The sequence below is a fragment of the Leptonychotes weddellii genome, chromosome 5, assembly GCF_054177405.1.
Source record: "Leptonychotes weddellii isolate Sample4059 chromosome 5, ASM5417740v2, whole genome shotgun sequence".
Classification (NCBI taxonomy): Eukaryota; Metazoa; Chordata; class Mammalia; order Carnivora; family Phocidae; genus Leptonychotes; species Leptonychotes weddellii.
The window spans coordinates 45,510,390-45,534,830 of record NC_138373.1 but is presented as its reverse complement, the minus strand read 5'-3'; the positions used below and the strand labels follow the sequence as shown (position 1 = coordinate 45,534,830).

The 24,441-nt window shown below is 38.0% G+C and overlaps 1 protein-coding gene and 1 non-coding gene across 4 annotated transcripts in view; one reads left to right on the top strand and one right to left on the bottom strand.

Annotated features, from left to right (window-relative positions):
• USP6NL (USP6 N-terminal like) overlaps positions 1-24,441 on the top strand; it is a 160,045-nt gene that overhangs the window by 72,644 nt on the left and 62,960 nt on the right. The window contains exons 1-3 of one of the 3 annotated variants that reach the window (XM_081820560.1): positions 15,601-15,878; positions 19,778-19,845; positions 21,915-21,997. In XM_081820560.1, coding sequence (XP_081676686.1) covers positions 15,824-15,878; positions 19,778-19,845; positions 21,915-21,997 — 206 coding nt within the window. In that variant the 5' untranslated portion in view covers positions 15,601-15,823. Of the gene's footprint in view, positions 1-15,600; positions 15,879-19,777; positions 19,846-21,914; positions 21,998-24,441 lie in introns of those variants that run through there. The other 2 variants (XM_081820558.1, XM_081820559.1) reach the window with 2 other exon arrangements.
• Positions 7,872-7,979, bottom strand: LOC115944951 (U6 spliceosomal RNA). Its single transcript, XR_004079440.1, has one exon. It is a non-coding gene; the product is annotated as a U6 spliceosomal RNA (small nuclear RNA).

The following is a 24,441-nucleotide window of genomic DNA, read 5'->3' as shown; positions in this document are numbered from 1 at the left end:
AAAATTAAAAAAAGATAACCATACTTTCCAAAAGATACTTGGTGCTTGATAGCATTTAAAAGGAAGTAGGCAATTAATTTTGGTTTGTGTTGGCATTCCATTCTACTTGCCAAGCAATTTGAGCTTCTGATTTCTAGATCTGTCATTAGATTTCTAGAGGGATATAAGTCAAACTGAAGGCATCTCCTAGAAGAAAAGTCCAAATTGGCTCATTTATAGTGTTGAAATAAACAAAAATGATCTCACTAAAATTCTGTTCTATCTTTAGATAATCACCTCTAATAATTAATTCGTTAGATGCTCTGTGGTTTTCTAGTCGTGTTAGAAACAGTTTGCATGGTGCAGTAACATAGCTGTCCCCTGTAGATTGTGTGATGTGCCTTAAGAAAGATTGTTACTTTTGTCTTTCTCTCCTTTTTGGTAGGGTCCTGTGGGGAACACATCTCTTACGGTAATGATTCTTTTATTCATTTATAAGGTTGTAAACATCTTGAGGGCAGATAGGGTGTCTTAATAATCTGTGTTCCTCAGTACTTGCAAAGAGCCTTTGTCCACGTTGAGTTTGTGAAATTAAGCCAAGGAACTCGTTAGATTGGCTGTATTAAAAATGGTCAGTTAAAGTAACTTACCATTCACAATTATAGTAATGTAATCCATTTGTCAGCAAGTTTATTAAAGTTATGTTCTTGAAAAGAACTGCTGTAGGCAAAATTGCATTTGACAAGATCAGTATTATATGAAAAAAAAGTTTAAGGGATAAAAAATACCCTCTAAAGGGCTTTAAAGGCATTTCAAGAACATTATAAATGAAAGTTCTAGGAGACATCCATTTCGAAAACAACCTACATTTGTCAGCAATAAAAATCCCATTGAGTAAGTAAGTGAATTGGTTAGGAAAGTTGTAGTGTGATTTGCTAAGGCAAATTTTCCTGTAAATTTTGTTATTTGGCTTGTCCTTTTTTTTTAAGTAAGCTCTATGCCTAACATGGGGCTCAAACTTACAACCCCGAGATCAAAAGTCGCATGCTGTACTTACTGAGGCAGCCAGAGGCCCCCAGGCTTGTATATTTATTTTTAAGATGTTTGAACTAGCCCATGATAGCCTAAAACTTAATGACTTTAGCATTTGTATTATCCTTTATTTAATTTTTTGCCGTTCTCAGTAAAATATTGGCTGTTTCACAATCATTGTGTTGGATAAAAACATGTTTCCCTGGGCCTGGCTTTCTATTCATATATCGAGAAGGTGGGATATAGATTCTTACTTTTCCTCTTTCTGCACCATCAGAGCCCCTCTGCCTGGCTGGCCTGCTAGAGGAGAAAGTACTAATTGGTTTTCTTGTCGTTAAGGGAAGGAAATGGTTACACACTTGACATAGTTTTTATCTCTTTGAATTTACATTCTTCCTTTCCTTCCTTTGGAACAGTAAGGAAAACTGTAAGATGAAGGCATTCTATTATAAAAGCTGAAGTGGCCCTGTACTTGACCCTCCTCTTGTTTCAGGTCCCTACAGGCTAGAAGAAGGTTGTGGTAGAGAAGGGAACATTCGCTAGTGCAGAGGGAGCTATGCTGGAGTAGCATGAAACCTTAACCTTCTCCCGAGGAGGGACTTTTCTCTTAACATTAATTATCTTTACAATTGTTAATATATTTTTTTATATTTTGATAAGGTGGTACGTGTACCTGGTAAACAACTCAAGATGTACTAAAGGTTATCCATTGGAAAATAAATATCCATTCACTTACCTAGTGTTAATCTCCCCAAGACAACCACTGTTAATTTTGTGTATTTATGTGCATCTCTAACCCCTAACAGGGTATTATATGCTCTATTCTGAACCTTGCCCCCACTTTTTTCCCTATTTCCAGGTTATTTTGGAAATGAATCCAAATCATTATGTAATTTTGCATCATGATTTTTAATAGCTGAATTAATGGACATTTATGTTGTTTCCAGTCTTTTGATGGATTGTGAAGTTGGTCACGCTTATTTTCTTGTAAAAGAGGAATAGGGGTGGCTGTTATAAATGCATTCTGTAACTTCAGATGGTATACTCAATGAGTAGGAAGGAGACAGTGCTTTCTAAGAAGTGTTTTCCTTAATGAGAAGGATGGCAGGTCTTTTATGTAAAATGTGTTTTTATAATCAATCTCCTTGGAGTATGGTGGTATTTCCTGTGGAAATTGGTATAACTCATCAGGTACAGCATTCTCAAAGAGACTTTTCCCCCCTACTTAGTCATGTCTTTGAGTTTTACTCTACCTGCTGTATATAAAAAGTTCATTTAGAGTCTGACCGAACCTGTATATAAGTTTTTGGCCAGGTAATTGAGAGTGAGACATTGGGATGGGGATGAGATATGTAGCTTAACAGTAAAGAAGCCTAAGTTGGAATTTTCAGGATATCCAGACAGGATGTCATCTGGAGCCCAGTGGCAGCCCTTTGCTCTTCTTTCATGGGTCAGTTGCATCTAAGATGATTGTCTTTTAAAAAATCCTGAGTATAATGGTGCTGTTTTCTTTGAAATCTACATTCTACCGCTGCTATTTTTCTCAATTATCTTTTATTCAATTCTGGGAAAATAATGTATGTGGTGGATTATATAGGCATAATATTGAAGGGATATGTATTTGGATGTGCTTAGATTTGTTTTTAAAATTGGCTTTTTGAGCAGAATTTGCATCATTAAAAAAGGTTTTCATTTGCCATTATCTTAGTCATTTAATTCTTTGATTCAGATCGTAATGAATGAATACCCAAGTAATGATGATATGTTAGTCGTATCAGAACCAGAGTTATTAAATTTTTACTATGTTTATTTTGCTTTCTTTATGGCCTCAAACTAATTTTAACCCCTGAATTGTCTCCTTTTGTTCTTTTCCTGCATACACTTAACTTTTGCCCCAGGGGATTGCCTTCTGCTCCAGTTGTAGAGGGTGGGTATCATGAAAGGAGAAATGATAAAAGTTAGGAGACCTGCCTTTTTTTTTTTTACCCCAGCGGTGGACATGACTGTTGAGATGCATGCTGTTGAAATAGATGAACCTGTGTATTTATGTGCATCCCTAACCCCTGACAGGGTGTTACATGCACTATTCTGAACCTTGCCCTTTTTCTTCTATGGATCCTACCTCTTTACTAACAAATCATGGCTTTCTGTCCTTGTCCACATGGTTAAGTTTCTACCATCTCCTAAGGCCTGGCTCAGATGTTGCCTTGTAGGGAAAGTCTTTTTTGGTCTTTGCTTTTTTCCTGTTAACTTCTCTGTAGTATTTTTAAAAAGACCTCTATGAGGGAGCATTTGTCACATTATTTACAGTGATTCTTTATGTGTCTGATCCCTCAAGAGATTGTGATCTTTATGAAGAACTACGTTTTATCCATATTTATTTTCACAGTAGCCAGGTGCAGTGGCAGTAATTTTCGATTTAGTGAATATCAGAAAACTTAATCCATCTCATTTTTCCAGGGGAAAGCTGATCTTTATATTCTTAATCTGATCTTCATTCACTTACATGACTTATTACTTGGTATTCCAAGTGGAATTTTAGGTGTCCATAGAGATAGGGGAGAATTATTTTGATGACTGTAGATAACTTTCTTCAAAAAATGTTTTATAGATTTCCATCTAAAACCTCATAAGAGAACTGGGGAGCACGTTTGTTTTTCAGGCAGCATACTATTTTATTTTCATTTTTTTTTTTAAAGATTTTATTCATTTATTTGACAGAGAGAGACACAGAGAGAGAGGGAACACAAGCAGGGGGAGTGGGAGAGGGAGAAGCAGGCTCCCCGCAGAGCAGGGAGCCTGATGCGGGACTCGATCCCAGGACCCTGGGATCATGACCTGAGCCGAAGGCAGTCGCTTAACCAACTGAGCCACCCAGGCGCCCAGCATACTATTTTATTTAAAGAGCTTAAAATGTGTTTGGGAAAAAATGTTTTTTAATTTGCTGACTTACGGTATTAATGTGATCTGTCTTTATATTAAAATATAATTTATAATAAAAGTAATATATGCTTATTAATGACCACGGAGGAAAAAATACATAAGTGTAAGAATAAAATAAAATCTGTAGTTCCTCCTCTCAGAGGTTAAAATGTTTGTTAGCATTATGGTGCATGTCATTCTTGTCTTTTTTTTTTTTTTTTTAAGATTTTGCTTTTAAGTAATCGCTGCTCCCAACCTGGGGCTCAAACTTAACAACCCCAAGAGCAGGAGTCACATGCAACTGAGCATATTCTTGTATTTTTCTTTTTGTGGGTTTTTTTGTTTGTTTTGTTTTCCATGGTAGTTGATAATTTATTGTTTTATTGTTTGGTATTGAAGTAACTTTAGTCTTCATACGGCATAGTTCTGGAGAAATGTATCATTTAAGGGCGCCTGGGTGGCTCAGATGGTTAAGCGTCTGCCTTCAGCTCAGGTCATGATCTCAGGGTCCTGGGATCGAGCCCCGCATCGGGCTCCCTGCTTGGCGGGGAGCCTGCTTCTCCCTCTCCCTCTGCTGTTCCTCCTGCTTGTGCTCTCTCGCTCTTTCAAATAAATAAATAAAATCTTAAAAAAAAAAAAAAAAAGAAATGTATCATTTAAGACCTCTGTAGATCACATCTAGAGGGTTTATGTTGTGTTACCATAGCAAATCAGAAATACTTCCAAAATATTACCAGCTTTGTTTTTGAGGCCACTAAATTTTGCATGGGTTTTTTAAGATTTTATTTATTTGACAGAGAGACAGTGAGAGAGGGAAAACAAGCAGGGGGAGTGGGAGAGTTGGAGAAGCAGGCTTCCCGCTGAGCAGGGAACCCGATGCCGGGCTTGATCCCAGGACCCTGGGATCATGACCTGAGCCAAAGGCAGACGTTTAACGACTGAGCCACCCAGGCGCCCCTAAATTTTGTGTTTTGCTTTGGTTTTATTTCACTCCCACCATGGGATTTGGTGTTTGTGAAATGAGTAGAGAGAAACAAAGCTACTTTGATAGGCACTAGCTAGGCACGTAGGCTCACTCGTCTGCCAGGTGACCTGCTTTCGTACACAGTCCATGATTCAGATTCATGCCTAAGGAAGATTGCCAATTGTTACATGTGATGACCTTTAGGAGTGTTGAAACTGATGAAACATTAAAATTTTTCAAATGCCAATGATGAGAGCTGGAATGGTTTGTACAATATTTATATACTCCGTAATTGCCAGTAGTAGGTGTGTTGGAAATGTTGTTTTTTAAAGTTTGATATAATTTAGAATTAATGAATCTTTATACTGAAGAACCTATGTGTTGTACTTAGGGGGAGAAAAGATGTAGTCAAAAGGGTTTAAAAAAAATAAATATAGTCCTGGGTTATATTGAATAGAGGGTATAAATCAAAGACAACTAAAAACCCATTGACAGGGAGCCCATGTTTCCCTGCTCCCTGCCTGGGGTCTGGTGATTGGCAGATGGTAAAGCATTAAAAAAAAAAAAAAAATAGGTTTAATTCTATCAATTTGAGCTGCTCCAGTTTAACATTTGGAAAATTTTGCTTACTTGTTTGTAATGACCACAGACTAGGAAAATGCATTTTATGTGCGTAAAACTCCATGGCAGCTTTCTGGTATCAGTGGAAGGAAATTTTGAGACCTTGGGTATCTGAAAGTGCACAGGAATAAGTAATTTTGGGAAGTCATTTTCAGATCTAGGAAGATTTTTCTTTTTATTGGAGGAGGATATTCAGTTGTGGAAACACAACCAGCACACATGTAGGTTTGAGCACACTGACTCAGCTAACCCACTTCCTGGTTATGGTGCATTAGTTTCTTGGTAGCGTATACCTTTTTAATTTACAGATATGCAGACATATTCTCTTTCTGTCTTCACTTTTGTGGCATAATGGGCAAGAGGACAGGCTTTGTAGCCTTCCAGATAATGGGTTTGTATTGAGGCTTTGACCCTTAACATAGCTTGGACAAGTTGCTTGACCTCTTAAGTTTCATTTTCTCATCTGTAAAATATAAATGATAATAGGGCTGTTTGAACATTCAGTGAGATATTGTATGTACCTAGCACAGTGCCTGCTGAGTAACAAAAGCTCAATAACATGAGCTTTTAATAAGCACATTCTTATTCCTTCCTGAGCAGCCTTCATTTTTGCTACATCTTCTGGCCGGTTTTCTCTTCAAAACCACCTCCTTGGCTTCTTATTGACTGGAGGGCATTTCCTTGGCCTCTTGCCCTGATTTAATGCTACTTTGAGGATCCCTTTTGACAGATTCTCTTGACAAACCTTTGTTCATTTGCTTGCCATTTCATTTATCCAAAGATTACGTGGAGTGATTAAGAGCACTCTGGGCCTTATTGCCTTAGTCCCAATGCCACTTCTATAACTTCAAAGCTGTGAGATCTTGCTAGTTAATTAACCTAACAATTTTCTTGTCTGTGAAATGAACAATAATGATACCTACCTCATAGTTTGGATGTGAGGTCATTACACGAAATAACATACATAAGATGTTTAAATTGTGCAGAAGAAATGCTAGCTGTTATTATGAGCCAGACTGTTGGTTGATGTTTATTTTATCTAGTCTCCTCATCAGTGACTTTCATATGTGTATAGCACTTTTGATGTTTATTATATAAAATAAATCTCACTTATACAAGGCACCCCAACACAAAATTATTGGTATAATAACAGTAACAATGTAAAGAATGGGGCGCCTGGGTGGCTAAGTCGGTTAAGCATCTGCCTTCGGCTCAGGTCATGATCCCAGGATCCTGGGATCAAGCCCCGTATCAGGCTCCCTGCTCAGTGGGGGGCCTGCTTCTCCCTCTCCCTCTGCCTGCTGCTCCCCCCGCTTGTGCTCTCTCTCTCTCTCAGTGTCAAATAAATAAATAAAATCTTAAAAAAGTCATGTTAAGTGTTATATTAAATACACATACGTATGTGAGATATGCATATATGATGTTCATAGGTTTTGTTAGGGGAGGTGGTGAATGCAACTCTATGTTATGAGAATTATGTGGTGCTGTGCTTGGAGCTTAGGGCACTTTTTAAAAAAAATTATTTGAATGAATGACAGCTTCAGTGTGATATGAACACTTAATATTTATTATTTCCCAAGTTGCTGGCATTTGATGGCCTTATTATTTTTTTAAGTAGTGTCCATGCCCAGCGTGGAGCCCAGTGCAAGGCTTGAACTCACAAACCTGAGATCAAGACCTGAGCTGAGATCAGGAGTTGGCTGCTTAACTAACTGAGCCACCCAGGCACTCCTCAATGGCCTTATATTCTGATTTGAATCTAAGGGCCATTCAGGGACTAAATAATACTTGCATTGTCATACTTTTTTTAAAAAAAATGTATTAATGCAATTCTTTCTGTGTGCTACTCTGTTGTTCTAAGTGATACTGAGTTCTTGTTTTTGTATGCCATTTTAGGCACAGTTTGTTATTTGCATATCTTTTTTGATTTAAGGAGTGGAAAAGTTACCATTGGATTGAGAACAGGGTTTGCCAAATTATCTGTGGAATTAGTTATGTACTATTAAGGTGGGCATTCTATGAATTCTCTTCCATCCCCTTTGCCTTATATGTGGCCTATGAGAATCTGCTGTAATTGTGTCATTACTCGTTAGTACCCAATGGGCTGAATTCAACACGAACTTGTAGTGAATATAACTGTACATGCATAAAGTTCTGAATGAGCTGAAAGAGTTGTGAAAGTCAAGTAAATGAAGTAGATTCAACAGAATTCTTTCCATAATCATAGAAATTAATTATGAGGGCATTTGAGTTAGTATCTACTAAATGCATAAAGTATTTTAGCAGAGTTAACTTTAGTATCCATATGGTGATTAGTTGGTCACATATTTTTGCTGTTTTTTGTCTTTTTTGTGTGTTTTTGGAATGGTTCATGAATTTGCGTGTCATCCTTGTGCAGGGGCCATGCTAGTCCTCTCTGTATTGTTCCACTTTTTCATATATGTGCTGCTGAAGTGAGCACTGCATGTTTCTTGAACATTTCCTATTATTATCCTAAAACATACAACTTACAGGAGGTATGGTTGCTTAGGATCACAAAGAATATTTCATTTAAGTGGTTCTTGAACTCTCTGCATCATTGGAGTCTATTTTGCACAAATAGTAACAATTCAGTGTGGTAAGTTTAGAAGGCTACTGGAAAGTAGAAAGCAACTGTGAAGAATCCATAAGAATCATAGATATTTTGTTTCTAAGAAAAAAAATGTAAGGACTAGCAGAGGTGAGAAGAAATATAAAAAAGATCATCCATTTGTAATTCAGCAAAATAGCTTGGTGGTTAGAAATAGGGCTTTGAAGTCCGGTAGTCTTGACATTTAAGTCCTGTTCTGCCACTTACTTCCCCAGGACCAGAATGACTTAACCTCTCCACACCTCAGGCTCCCCATATGTAAACTGGGGATAGACATACAACTATCAGAGTAGGTTGTGTGAGGATTATATGAGGTTATATGTAGTAAATGCTCAACACAGTGTCTGGCACGTAGTAAACTCTGACTAGACAAGTTGTAAAGTATCCACAAACAGGGAGTTGTTACCAATGTCTTGTGTCATCTTCTAAAACAATCATACTGCTGGAAAAGCAGCTAAGGTATAATCCTGAGTTTGCCAGCAACTGTAGGCGGATCTAAGTGAGTAAAATGACTCATAGCTTGTCTTGGTGCTAAGTATCTGTTGTTGGCAATTTTGTCATTCAACCCTGCCCCCAAATGTGGGAGTTGCACTCATATTCAACAGCTAGTAATTATGCTTCTCATCAGTAGTAATGGTATTTAAATATTGTTACATCACTCCGTATCCTTTTTCTCTGAATCACCTTATACATAAGCGTAGGAGTTTCTAGTCTGATTTGGGGAGTTCTGGGGAACCAACAGTGATACTATTTCTTCTCTTTGAGAAGTAAGACACAAGAGACTGACAGATGGAGATCAAAATGTCTCCTCTATTGGCTGATCTGAGGACATGACATTAGATCTGAAGTGAAAAGGGCTTATTAGCCCATCTTGACTTAGACCGACCCACTGGGTGACTAGCATAGCCGAGCAACTGCAGGCCTCCCCTCAGGACAGGTGCCTTCATGCATGGAGAGTAGACCAGAGGGCATGCACCCAGAGTGGTGAGAGAGAGAGCAGGGAGCTCAACCAAGCCAACCTCAAAAGTCCTGCCCCCATAAGAGGAATGAGGGAAGAGTGGGGGGAGAGTTCTGGAGTGTTCCTTTAGCTGAAGTGTCTCCACATGGACTTGAGGCATGATGGTAGCACACTCAGCCAAGTGAACAGGACCTTCCTGTCAAGAAAGTGAGACTGTGATGTTCTGTGAGTAGATTGGGGAGCTAGATCAAGGAAGATGTGAGTAGAGGAGTAGACTGGAACACAAACACACACAAGTCTCTGGTTTTCTTCACCTTTCAAGAGGCTCCTCCTTTATCTGTCTGTCTATCTGTTGATAGATCGATCTGTCCCCTTCCTTCCTTTCCTTCTTTCCTTCTTCCTTAATGGATATGAAGGACTTGTAAGTAAACAGAAGTGCTAATTAGAAATAAATTGTGACTTCTCATATCTGAATTTTACAGTCTTAATAAAATTTTTAATGCTACCTTGAAATAGAATAAAAAAACAAAGCTGGTAATCTTTAGTAAAGGTATATTTTTGCAGTGAAATTATATCTGGATAATAGTTTAAAATCTAATTGTTGGGGCACCTGGGTTAATCAGTTGAGCGTCCGACTCTTGGTTTTGGCTCAGGTCATGATCAGGGTTATGGGATCGAGCTCTGCCGCTGTCAGGCTCTGCATTCAGCATGGAGCCTGCTTAAGAGATTCTCTCTCTCCCTCTCCCTCCCCTTCAGCTCCTCCCCTGGCCTGCTAACTGCCAACTAAATAAAGTAAAAATCTAATTGTTAAAAATGAATTGATATATTAAGTGTTTAGCTGGTTGAATAGTTCACAATAGTAATTAATTTTGAAGAGTTATTTTTATCTTTTTAAGAAATATTTGGTGAGTATCTGCCCTGTGTTAGGCACTGTGATAGATACTAGCAATACCAAGATGAATGAGATAACTGTCTTTTGTTCATGGAGCTTACAGTTAAATAGACATGCCAATAAGTATATTCAATAAGGTATTATGGGTACCAGTTTGGAAGTACGCTAGAACAAAAGAAGCAGGCCAGTTCTCCCTTATGCCAATGGGCATTGATAAGGTGGGTCCACTAGAAGCAGGCTGTAATTCATGATTGAATTTGAGAAAAAATGATCTTCTCAATTATAACAAATCTTTGTTAGTAATTGTTTTTAGGACTTTGAAAGTTATTTTGTTTCTCATCTTTCTAGAAAGTAGGAAGCAAGTAATAGAAGCCTACCCAGGAATTATTAAGACTATGATTTTAAGTATCTTTTTAGTTATGGAAATATTAAATACCTCGCTAATACCGGGTGCTCTTTGTTTGAAATATTAGAGCTGTGTCCTGTTTTGAAGGGTCTTAAAGTATATGCTTACAAACAAAGTAACAAACAGCCAACCTATCAGTTATAAAATGTTGATCTTTTTATTTGTATAAGGAAGACCCAGACCTTAAGAATTGTGGGGGAGACTGTGAAAGGGAGCTTGAGATGGCAGTTGGGAAACTGATTGGAAGAGAAGTCATTTGAGCATTAGCTTTACAAAGGTACTCACAAGAGAAGGCCAATGGGTACCCCTTGCTTTGGCCTGTATAGCGCTATAGGTCTGTACAGGTCCCCTGGATCACTGTGGAGGAAAGAGGGAGATCAAGCCAGGAGAACTTTGCTCCCTCTCTCCTCAACCTCACCTACCTGCCTTGCTGGGCAGTTGGGCTTCTATATAAGAATTTGAAGAAATGTGTTCTGCAAATTTAACGAAAAATTTAAAAACTATTCATTTAAAGCATGATATAGTAGAAAATATTGATACCATGCTGGTAGTGCTATAATAGAAGTATTTTGAGTGGAAAGATAAAAATCATTTACACTGATAATTAAAGTAAAAGCTAAAGTTGAAGAGTATTTAAGCTTATTTATTTTGAATGTGTTTTATGGTATCAGACAATGCATATTAAACCAGAGAAATATGAAGCTATTGTATGGATACTTGTGTGGCTGTTTTGAGAGCAAATCTGGGCATTTCTGAAGACTTTGGGTTATGGCATTGATTCTTTCATGTATTTAGCTTCTAGCCTTTGGCTGTCCCTTCCTTGATCACGATTATTTATAGTAGTTTTATAATTGCAGCTATGACACAAATCTTTTGTTGTCTTATTCCCAGTGAACATGAGAAAGAGAGAAGGAAGCCAATGACTTTTCTAAGATTCTTAACTCTAGTGGAGGGAGGAAGAAGGAGAGAAGAAGGTTTTGGAGGTTGTACAGTTTTTGATAAGACATTGTTTAATATGGAATTGAGTAAGTTATGAGAGATGGAAGTGGGACCTGGCCGGAGTGCAAAGTAATGTTGCATTATAGATGACCTCCCAGTGGAGGGAGTAGAAGGGACATGAGGAGACACTGGGTTAGTTCTCACAGGACCGGCAGGTGGTCGGTATCCCACGGGATCCTGGCATGCTGTTTCAGAATAAGCTTTCTCTGTGGGGGGAGGGCGGGTATTTGGAACTTGTAGGTGCCCGCACTTAATGTCATCTTACACAGAATGACCAGTTATAGTAAGTGGTATTTCAGGTTCTCTTGTGACTAGTGCATCTTCCTTTATTTTGTTTTTAGTTATGTTTTAGTGTTAATGTGCTCACCTCTGCTTATTCCTCCTTCGAGTATTCCTTCCAGCCTTGGATCTAGAGCATGACAAAATTTAGCAATGGTGCCTATTAAGATTTTACCATGAAAGATTTTAGCATATTTTTTTTTTTTTAAAGATTTATTTATTTGAGAGAGAGAGAATGAGAGACAGAGAGCATGAGAGGGAGGAGGGTCAGAGGGAGAAGCAGACTCCCTGCCGAGCAGGGAGCCCGATGTGGGACTCGATCCCGGGACTCCAGGATCATGACCTGAGCTGAAGGCAGTCGCTTAACCAACTGAGCCACCCAGGCGCCCCGATTTTACCATATTTTTGATATGTCTTAGTTCACAGCATGCTAAGAAAGTGATCACAAATAACTGAAACCATTGCGTAGGCACCCTTGGTGCAGAGGGCCTCTTTTGGTTGAAAGATGTGGTGGAATGAAGGAACTCAGATCATGGACAAGAATAACTTATTCAAATTATTTCAAGAAAAAAGAGCATCCTTTGTATTGAGCAGGAAGTGAAAGCCACTGGGAACTGAAGCATGAAGCAGCTTCAGGGAGAGGTCCTTCTGTCTCTTTTTTTAGACTGAACTGTCTCTGCGATGGTGACTCGCTTTGCTCTGCACATCAGGTACTGTTTTCCTCTCTGCAACAGTTGCTTTTTCTCAGCTTCCTGGTAGTTTCTGCTTCCTCTGTTTTTCTGCTCGCCTTTTTGGTCACCACTGCCTCGTAAGCTCTTTACCTCATGATGTTTCATCTTTAACTCCCATTAAAAATGGCCTCTCATTTTATCCTAGTTCACATTCCTTAGAGAAGACTGGTCGAATAGATTACATTAACGCATTAGGAAGCTTTATAGCTGTGGAAAGGTTGAGGTAGATCTGTTGAAGTATTTGAGCCAGCTGAACTCTGTGTTCCGTGACAGTGTGCTGTACCTTGCTAATTAGCCACCACAGTGGGGGTAGTGGCATTCTGGAAGTTGGGAGATGCCACAAACCAGGTCACTGAGCCCTCACTTCTTCCCTCTAAGAATCGGTTGCTAAGCCCTTATTGGCACACCACTGGGTAGATCTATAGGTGTTGATATGCACAATCTCCAAGATGTACTGTTAAATGAAAAAGAGTAAAGTGTAGAATTATTTATAGAACAATTCTAGTTTTTGACTAGAAAAGGGAAATTGACGTCTGTGTGCATGCCTGTGGGTACATGCAGGTTCCTGTATAGTGCAGAGCATGTTTGTCACAGGTCACAGAAGCTGCTTTTAAGAAGGCGGCTTAGGTTTGGAGTGGGGTCTGTGTGTGCAGATCAGAGTTTGGTTTTGGACACTTTGTCTGCAGTTGCTTGTGAAGGTTAAAAGTTCATAAAATTCTTATGTAATCAGAATCATGTCAGTATCATATAATCATAATAATGTCAGTATCATTTACTTCAATCTCAAATATTACGATGTACATAGGAAGGAAGTAAAATCCTACTGTTGAAAGTGTCGAGGTCACATGAATTCATTTCTCCTATTTGCCAGTCCAGTTCAAATGTACAAATGCCTTTTGTACATTTCTTTATATTTGACTGTGACTTTTAGCACTTTCTGCTTTGCTTGTTCTAAGATTTCTAACAGTCCTTTCACCCTCTTTTTGGAGTCTTTCATGTATAAGCTTTTACCGTATCACTAATAATACCCACTTTCTTCCTGAAGACACCTTGTATTCCCTATTCTAATTTAGGCTGGCTGCTCTCTAGGCAGTTGCACAGTGGCATCTGGAAATGTCTAATTTTAGCCTCCTGAGATTTCATGGGTCCTGTGTCTGACCCTCTTTTTGATTCTGTTAAAGAAAATATTATTCTGGCACTTGTTAAAACAACAAAGAAGACTTTGTTCAGGACGATTGCAGTTAGGGTCAAGACGGTCAGCAATAGTGGAGAGAGATCGGGCTCCCCTCCAAACGGTAAGGACAAGTAGGGGTAATACAGGCAGAGTAAAGGATTCAGCGGGTAGAGGTGACATCAAGGGTACCAGGGTCCTTGCTACACTGACTGAACAGGATTCTGGGTAAAGGCATGCCAGGGTGACCAGCTATCAGGGTGTGGGGGGACTCCTGCTACAGCTAGGCTGGGCAGGCTGGAGACAGGATGAGGCCTCGTCAGGAAGAGGGTTTGGAGGGGCCTGACTGAAGTTTGAAAAAGGAGACAGTCTCTGTCCATTCTTTCTGTTGTTGTCTTGCTTTTCTGTAGTGTATTCTGAAATTCTTTTTAAAAGAAACATTGCATAGGCAGTGAACTTTGAATCATTGTATTGGTTTCCTATCACTGCTGCAACAAATGACCACAAACTTGGTGTCTTAAAACAACATAGATTTATTCTGTTACAGTTCTGGAGGCTAGAGTCTGAAGTCAGTTTCACTGGGCCAAAGACAAGGTGTCAGCCTGGCTGGTTCCTTCTGGAGCCATCAGGGAAGAATCCGTTCCCTAGTCTGTTCTAACTTCTGGAGACCGCCTGCCTTCTCTGGCTAGTGACCCCTTCCTTTCTCACAACACTGCAACCTCTTGCTTCCATCGTCACACCTTCTTGTCTCCCTTTTATGTGGTGCCTTATGATTATGTTGGGCCTGTCTGCATGATCCAGAATAATCTCCCCATCTCAGGAGCCTTACTTAATTATGTCTGCAAATCCCTTTTGCCATATAAGGAACATTCACAGGTTCCAGAGATTAGGATGTGGACATCTTCTTGGGGGGGTGGTGGAGTTCATTCTTGAGCTCAGCACAACTCATAATGTCTAGAAATGTTTTTGGGGCGCCTGGGTGGCTCAGTCGTTAAGCGTCTGCCTTCGGCTCAGGTCATGATCCCAGGGTCCTGGGATCGAGCCCCGCATCGGGCTCCCTGCTCCGCGGGAAGCCTGCTTCTCCCTCTCTCACTTCCCCTGCTTGTGTTCCCTCTCTCACTGTGTCTCTCTCTGTCAAATAAATAAATAAGTTAATTAAAAAAAAAAAAAGAAGTTAGAAATGTTTTTATTTTTTCTTCATGCTTCATTGATAGTTGGGCTTGGTATAGAATTCTAAGTAAATGATAATTTTTTTCTCAGAACTTTGGAAACAGAGTTTCATATCTTTTAGCTGGTAAGCAGTTTGGTATCAGTCTGATTCTCATTCCTTGGTGTATGACTTGAAATTTTTCCCTCTCCCTAAGCTTCTGCAATCTTTTGCTCATATTAAATATTACAGATGGCTTAAGCTGAGTGTAAACTTAATGCATTAGTGTCCAGTTAAGTGTAATTAATGTTCACAAGCATGCCTCTAACATGGCTATTACATGCAAAGTGGTTTCCAAATTGTAGGTCCTTGACCATTTGAAAGAAAGAAGGAAGCATTGAAGGGAAGTAAGAAAAAATAAATAGAATGGAATAGAAAATTTCATAGTGCCATCCTACAGTAGTTATACACATTGTTTCACAAAACATTTGTTTCAGTTGTATATGTGTGGTGTGTTAAAACTTTCCCAAACCTTCCAAAATTTAGCATGTATTCACTTAGTGTCTGAAACAGAGGCTGAGTTTTCACATTAAAAATTATGTTAAGACGTAAAATGTACTTGAGGAGAACATTCCTACTTAGCTTTAGTTTAATGTTTTCAATAAAAATTGTCTTTGTTGCTTCATGACAAATTTTATTAAAAGTAGTAGGCATGTGGCTAATTTTGCAGTACAAGATGAAGGCATGTTATAAAGCTGCTTGTTTCAAGCTCCTGTTTGTTGTCAGATGGAATGCTGGGTGTAGGCTGGTATGGTTCATACTTGGGATCTAGCCTGAAAGACATGTTTTTACTCTCAACAAACATCATCTTTGTTTGAATATCTGTAGTCTGTGTAACCACAGAAAGGTCTTTTCTTCTCCCCTAGAAACGTTTTCTTTCTTGTGCTTGTTTCACAAATAGTTTAAAGTAGAGCTGCCTTCCACTTTTCTGTTTCAGTTTGTTGTAAGAATGTGTGAGGCACCACCAAACACTCCTGGTGTGCTTGAGAACTGTAAAATAATAATGAAATCTTGGAGTAGATAAGTTTACTTTATGAGGACTGAAGCTACCGTTAATTCCCAAGGCCAGACCAATTGTCTAACAAAGGGTAAAGTACTTCCTAAATTGGAAGAGTTGTTTTTTTTTTTTTTTAAAGATTTTATTTATTTGACAGAGAGAGATACAGCGAAAGAGGGAACACAAGCAGCGGGAATGGGAGAGGGAGAAGCAGGCTTCCCGCGGAGCAGGGAGCCCGATGCGGGGCTCGATCCCAGGATCCTGGGATCATGACCTGAGCCGAAGGCAGACGCTTAACGACTGAGCCACCCAGGCGCCCCTGGAAGAGTTGATTTATATATAGTAATTATCTGTCAGAATGTACAGTAAGAAAAGTGTTGTCAGTTTTGTTTTAGTGGATTTGAAATTTACTAACTTTGACTGACTTGTTCATTACAATTTGGGATTAATTGAATGATACTAAGCTACAATGCCTGCTTTTAAAAAATGTCATTCAGGAGGATGCTTGCTTCTTAAAAGTTCTTGTGTTTAAAGGGAATTAGAGGTCTTCTTAAAATGTTATAGTTGTCAGTTTTTTAAATGCTTCATAAGATGCGGTAGCAGTCATTATCTTCCATAAATTTGTGCCCAGGTATGTTTTCCTGTATACTTGAGTATTTAATGTCTTTTGATTTTTACTGCTTCAAATATGCCTTTTTTACTTTGGAACGTTGTTACGTTAGATGTGAAGTCAATAAAAATAATTTGATTTAATTTGGCTTGAGTAATGTAATAGAGATTTTTAAAATTTAATAATGACATGTGATGTAAGTACTGAGGAACACAACTGTCACTGTTTAATAGGTGCCTGGAACTTTGTGCACACTTGAGCACAGACACAAGACAGCTGTTGATATCCCTTTGTGGTCAGTGTTTTAGGGCAGATTCTTTGTTCTTGGAATGGAATTTCTAAATAAGCACTCACAATGAAACCAAAGGGAGGGTTCTAGTGTAATTCTTAATAAACTTCTCAACTCTAGATCAGACAGTGTGAAACAAAATATAACTATAGTGAATGCTGTATAGGGATATTACTTCTTACTCTAAAGATGATTGCCTCACAATGTAGATTACTAAATAATGTCTCTACTACTCCCTGTTGGAAAGAATTGGCATTTAGATTTAGTCTCTTCAGAGAAGCAGGTTTGGCTATATTTTATAAAATCAGTCTGACTTCAAATTCATGCTTTTTTAAGAACACATTTGTCAACATTACAGAATTTTCTCTCCACAGGGAAATGCAATGATAAGAAATTTCTAAGGGAACTTAAAGATTTAGAACTTACTTTATTTGATTTGGAGGACTACTCTAATCATACTAAAGTACATGATCTTTCATAAAATTAAGATAGAGTTTCAATCAATTCCAGTATGACCTCTATTAAATACTTAGATTTTCCTTTCTGGAAATCTGTAGACTATAGAGATGAGCTGTGGAAAGCTTTCTATCTTATAATTCACCACAATGATGCTTTCTTGGGATACTTTGCATCTTCTCAACTCCATACTGTTTCCAGTTCTTGCCTTTATATGTTTAAACTTGTCATTGTTAAGTAGGAAATAGGGTTGAGACTCCTAGGACGGGTAGCAGGAATGAAGGTCTGATACAGAATATATTCAAAGAACACACTCATCCATTGAATTTGATCACCATAGATACTCACGCTTAGTTGTTCTGATAATGGAAGTGGAATTTAATAAGTAGTCAGCTTTCTTAGTTCTAGTTTAATTTCTATTAATTTGCTTTCCCCCTTTGTAGAAGTGGGAGTGTAGTGTTGTGAAGCTGGGCAACAGAAGGGGGAAAAGGTATTGACAGAGTTCTGTAAGTCTAGAATAGTAGGGTAATGAATATATAATTGAGTTGATTATCCTAGACTTCTGATTACATTAGTTCATTGTGAAAATCTAAACAACTAATCTGCATTTTTGTTAATTTTATTGAACCATTCCATTATTTATTCACTTTTCCCCCAAAGGATAGCATATTGACACTTTGTAGTCTGAGAAAAGCAGTGACATAAACACTTTTTCCTCAAATAAATGTTTAAAAATTTACAAATTCCCATTTTTACCAATTTTTACTATTATATTGATGACTTCATTGGCCTAAATCCCTAGAGGTAGAATTGTTGGGGTATGCCCATTTTTAAGATTCTGCAGACATATTATTAAATTGCTTTCCACAAAGATTTTTATACACTAATAAGTCACCCCTCCGAGTAAGCTACTGCAGATTTCCCCATGCTATTGTCAACATTGAGTAACATCAATCCATTTTGTGGTCAGTCTAAGATAAGTACAAAGATATTTTAAAACTTGTATTTCTAATACGTTTGTTTTTTTTTTTTTTACCCATGCCTTGGCTTTTAAATTTAGATTTTATTTTTATCAGAGCTATACTTGGTTTAAAGATTCAGCAGTCTGTACAGCTTATTTTGAAAAATAGCTGACTGCCATACTCCTCCCTCCTCACAGCCCACCCCACAGAAGTAACCACCTTCCACTCCCCAGGCTGCTTCGTTTCTGTTCTCTTCCATAGTGCTAGATGGCATGCCTGGATTGCCCCTTCCGCTTCTGCAGTTTCAGGCCGTATCTGCTGGTCTCCTGCTGTGGAGAGGATATGGTTTTCTTCCCTGCACCCAACCCCTTCCACACTCGTGCACATCCTTTCAATCTCAGGGAATTGACCCCTTTCGTCAGTATTCTGTGTTCAGCCCCACCCTTCCCGCTCCTCAGGAGCCACCATTTGCTGGGCCTTTGATGGAGGGGATTAGTGAGTTTCAAGAAGAATGGATATAAAATGTATATTCCATCTGGCATCTTTCCCTGGAGGTCCTTTCTTGTGTCTTTAGTAATCATTTTTATAAAGTAATCCTTAAAATTATTGGCCATAGAGTCAAGACTATCTGGATTTGAATTCCAGTTTTGCTCTTTATTAGTTTTGTGACCTTAGACAAGTTCACTAAAATCGCTAGGCTTCATTTTTTGGTCCATGTGATAGAATTCATATGATACCTATCTTAGGGTGTCGTTGTGAGAAATAAATGTGATAAGGCATGTAAAGTGCTTTTCACAGTATCTGCTGCCTGAAGATATCTTACTATCTGCCAGAGACTTACTGAGAACACAGATATGCTTCTGGCTGCTATTGTTACTCTTGTGAATTTCTTGCTCATGGCCTTTGCCCAGATTTCCAGTGGAATGCTTGTCTTTTTCTTCCTGTTAAGAGGTGCCTTTGATATAGCCTGTTACGGGTCTTTTGTTTTTCTTTACGGTACTTGTGATGTCTAATCATATGCATACTATTTCATGTTATGATCTCTACTGCTGTAGTCAGATTTGTGTTTTTCAAAGATACATGGTGGTAGTAAGAAAGAAGGGTATGTGTGTGCTGTAAGATGGAGATTATCATAGTAGTTGGGACAGTTGATGAGGGGGACCTCAGAGGCCAAATGAAGAAGTAATTCTTTTCATCATGTAGGAGAAATTTTTTTTTTTAACTCCTGAAGTATATCTTATACTGGTTTGTTTTGTGGACAAATTACCTCAGTTTGTAAAAGCCTTCTTCAATGTTCTTCTCATCGTACACCCAGGTGGATTTTATCTGAAAACTTAGAGCTTTCGGTTTGTTTCTACTTTAATACTTATTTCTCTGAAATTAGATCCAAAATTGATTCTCGAGGGATAAGATTTATCGTCTCCCCTACGTTAATGCTATGTTAACAAATTTGCTTTCTTTTAAATATCATGTATATTATTGAAATGGTAGATGCATTGATATTTCAACGTTGTAGTTACAGATACTTAACTCAGCCTTTTATTTGATTTTGCTGGTTTGTCCTTTTAGGCAATACCGATTTATTGTTTTATTTTTGTTTTGTCTTAGTTTTATAATTAATTAACTTTATGGTTCTTTAAAAAATGGTTCATCTAAATTTGATCTCTCCACAGATTCGGACCAGGATGTAGCACTCAAACTTGCCCAGGAGCGAGCTGAAATAGTTGCTAAGTATGACAGAGTAAGTATTCATATTTACCCTTTGAATAGGTTTTATTAGGAAAAAAACATATAAATAGAAATGGATTTGGTGTTTGGAGAGCTTAAATTAAATTACAGAAGCAGTTTGTTTACTTTATGTGACAATGGAAGTTGTCTTTTTTTCTCTGACTTCATCTCCAGATTTTCTCTCCCTCTTTCCCTCTGCTCCAGCCACTCTGATCTCTGCGGTTCTTGAAACACACCAGGCTTGCACCTACCTCTGGGCCTTTGCATTGCTGTTTCTTCTGCCTAGAACACTTTAATCCTGGATATTCTCATGCCTCATTGCCTCACCTTTTTCAGATCTTTACCCAGATCCTGCCGTCTTAGTGAGATCTTCTCTGATCACACTGTTTAATAACCCCCTTCCCCAGCTCTCTGGATCCCTGTTCTCTTCTTTATTTTTCATTATAGCCCTTATTATATCAGCATACTTCATATTATACTTACTTTGTTTGTTGTCTGCTCTCACTCCTAGAATGTAAACTCTGAGGGTAAGGATTTCTTTTGTTTGCTTTACTCTTGTATCCTAAATATCTGGAATAGTTCCTAACTCATGCTAGGTATTCAGTAAATATTTGAATATGTCCGTATATAGAATTAAATACCCATTTTATTTATAATTTATATATGCTATTAAAATTTTAACATGGATCTGAAAATTTGAACTTATACATTATGTATACTCTCCATTACCATTTTATCTCTGTTAGTTATGGAATCTGGTTTTTGATGCCCTAGAATATCACAGTTGTTGACAGTTTACATATCTCCTTATTATTACTTTACCCCTTGAGGTCTGTAATAGGTTGTAGGCAGTGATTTATAAATGTCATGTTTTATATTTATCTCAGTTGCATGTAATTTCATATCTGTTATTTTTAATTATTTGTGAGAATAATAGGAGCATGAAATTATAGAAAGCCATCTGGACTGTGCCCTGCTCCCAGGGAGGCCATACAGGCAGGCAGTGCTCTACTTAATAGTTACGTTCCTAGAGTTTGTTTTTAAATTGGTTGTTTGGAGCATCAGACACAATTTCCCATTATTGTGAGTAGGTTTTAGTGGAGTCTGTGAAAAACCTAATTAATTTATTTAACTGCTTAGCTAATTTAAAACCAATAGAATTATCATTCATTCATGCTTGTATGCATTTTTTTTTCCATGCAGTTAAGTCACACTTAGGAACTAGGCTAGCCATTGTGCAGTCATTGATAAAATATACGCACATGGAGGGGTCCACAAGACAGTTGGGTATTGAATCTGAAATTTGATGGATTGGTGTAGACATTTGAAGTTCCTACTCTAATCGGTGCTGGTTAACAGCTTCAAAAGTAGAGTGAGAAGAGCAATGGGCTGAGGGCAGTGCTGTGGGCACACTGACAGTTAAGAGGGACCCATGAAGACCCATCAAAAGAAGAGTTGGATGGTATGAGGAGAACCAAGAGAGGCTGGTATGATGGAGTTTGAGGAATGGGGAGTGAGCAATACTGAGAAGTGTACTGAACAGAATCCACTAGATAAGAACTGAACAGTGTCCACTGGATGATCTGTCCAAGGGCAGATCATTTTTGACCTTGGCAAGAATAATGTCAAGGCTGATGTAGCTGTGAAGTAAAGAAGTAGACAAGATGGATAGCTTACTGTTCTGAGAAGTGTGGATGAAAGGCAAGAAAGAGTTTTTCCTATGACATGTTTAGTCAGAAACATTAAAGTTTGGCAGTTCCTTCTTGAGTGGCTTTCTTACCCTTCGTTGCTCTGTCTTTCCCAGTTGACTTCTGACACAAACCCAAGTCTGATCAGGGCTTAGCTGCGTGTCAGCTGTTGCTGGAATATGGGATTTTCTGAAGCTTGTAACTGGGAAGTAGTGATTATATTGCCAAAAGTAGTTTGTTTTTTTTTAAAGTTAATTTAGGTTGGTAGTGTCTCATTTTTAACTCTTATTATTAATTCATAAAAAATTAACTCTTGTTTTGTGGTCTTCTTGTTTTAAGTAATTATTCAGTTTTATAAATTCCCAATAATACCCTTCTTTGTCCCCTATTACAGGGACGAGAAGGTGCAGAGATTGAACCTTGGGAGGATGCTGATTACCTTGTTTACAAAGTCACGGATAGATTTGGCTTTTTACAGTAAGTTGCATTGTTTGAAAGCTAACTTTTTTATTATAATGTTTCTATGGTGACCTATTATATTGATTTTCTTTATTTTTAATCGCAGAGCTGTGAATAAGATTCCAGGAGTAGTCCTGCAATGTGCTTTTTGTTATTAAATTCCTGGCATTTTTCGGGGCGCCTGGGTGGCTCAGTTGTTAAGCGTCTGCCTTCGGCTCAGGTCATGATCCCAGGGTCCTGGGATCGAGCCCCACATCAGGCTCCCTGCTCCGCAGGAAGCCTGCTTCTCCCTCTCCCACTCCCCCTGCTTGTGTTCCCTCTCTCGCTGTCTCGCTCTCTGTCAAAAAATAAATAAAAATTTACTTTAAAAAAAAAAAAAATTCCTGGCATTTTTAACCTCTATGATTAACATTGAACTATATAGTTAAGAATACAATCTTTAATATTTGTTGTATTTTAGTAAGAACATAAAGTGCAGTAAATGAGTTATATTAATAATCTAGCAGAATTAAATGGAAATGAATAATAATTTGTATTTCAAAAATAATTACAAAACATTTCATTTTATGTAAATGCATTTTTAAAATAATTAGCAATTAGAACTTTAGTGTTATGCAGCCTAGAAATGAACAATGAAAGGAAATGCTGTTGATCTTTCCCATAGTTATAAATGTCTTTGTGTTATTGCTTCTCAGAATTAATTCCATTTATCCTGAGTATGTTATATAAAGAGTTGAGAGAGGTCTAGACTACTGTAAAGGGGCTATAGTGATTTTGACTCTTGAAAACATCCTGCTAGTGATGCAAATTCTGCCTGTTCCAGTTCTGGCATTGTTTGGGCAGATCCCTACAGGCTAGAGACTTCTCTTCATCTCTATAGTTTGTTTGCTTCCATCCAATTTAGTGAGTAATTTCTCATTCAAATTTATTCTTTTCCAGTCTGATTTACTATAAATAGGAAAAAGCCAGAGTTTTTTTTCTTTTTAATTTTAGGATATATGATTACATTTTGAAGGAAAAATATAATTTCTTGATAGTTCATAGCAGTAACTTGTAGTACTCAGACTTTGTTTTCTCCTTCTGTTGAGTTTTCTTGCATTTAGAAAGTATTTTTTGGTATCTTCTTTTTCTTTGGGTAGAACAAGCAAACAAAGTTAAGAGAAACAGCTCTGGGAGTTAGAGAATGTGTGCCCTTCTTGTGGCTTCACTTGTTGCAGTTAACCCTTTCATGCCTCATCTGTAAAATGGAATCATCACTGCTCTACATACTTTATAGTTGAAGCTTTGAAGAAATAAAATGATAGAATGCCATATAAAGGTCTGGACAAATATAAGGTGTTGTTATTATACCCAATGACATTAGCATAACCAGAGTGTTCTCTTGAGTAGTTATAATTAGAAGACTTTGAACTTTAACAGACCAGCAGAGCAGTATTTAACTATGATGAAACACTCTTCTTAAATTAAACCCCCACTTCCACTTTTTTTTTTAAATAAATCAAACTTGGCCACAAATGTGGCAGGAAATGGTTACACATTTGTGTGGGTTAGTGTGCAGATCTGAGATATGGGATAAAGTTTTAAAGGACAGTTTGAGCTTTTAGCCCCATCAAGATCAGTGGATCCCAAACTTGTCTGCACACTAGAATCAGCTGAGAAATTTTTCTTAAAAATAAATTTCTGGGCTCTATCCCAGATTTTGATTCAGAAGGTGCAATATAACTTAGCTTATTTTGGCCTTCTCAAGTGACTGTATATTGGGAGTGAACCACCAAAAGAGATGTTTATATCATAAAATGGTCTAATATAGTATAAACGACATGTGAAAAACCTGTGCATTCCAAAAGGTTCTAATAATTACCTAAAATCTCTTTTCTCATTGCTTGAAACATGTTTAGTCCACCCATTATTTATCTTACTAATATTAGCTAGTATTTATTGAGCACTTACTGTGTGTCAGGCACTGTTCTAAGCCCTTTACATGGATAACTCATTTATTCCTCTCCAAAACTCTTTGGGGTAGGTACTCTTTTTATCTTTTTTTAGATGAACCTGAAGCAGAAAGCGGTCAACCACCTGGCCCAAGTTGTGTTGACTGTGTCAAATGTGGGCTGTAGACTTCGGCAGTCTTATTACAGCAGGGCCTGTGTTCTGAACTTCTACAGTATACTGCCTGTTACTACTCTCCTGTATTTTATTTAATTAAATTAATTATTTATTTATTTTTAAGATTTTACTTATTTATTTGTCAGAGAGAGAGAGAGCACAAGCAGGGGGAGCGGCAGGCAGAGCAGGCAGAGCAGGCAGAGGGAGAAGCAGACTCCCCCGCCGAGTAGGGAGCCCGATGCGGAACTCGATCCCAGGACCCTGAAATCATGACCTGAGCTGAAGGCAGCCGCTTACCCAACTGAGCCACTCAGGCATCCCTCTCCTGTATTTTATTTTATTTTATTTTATTTTTA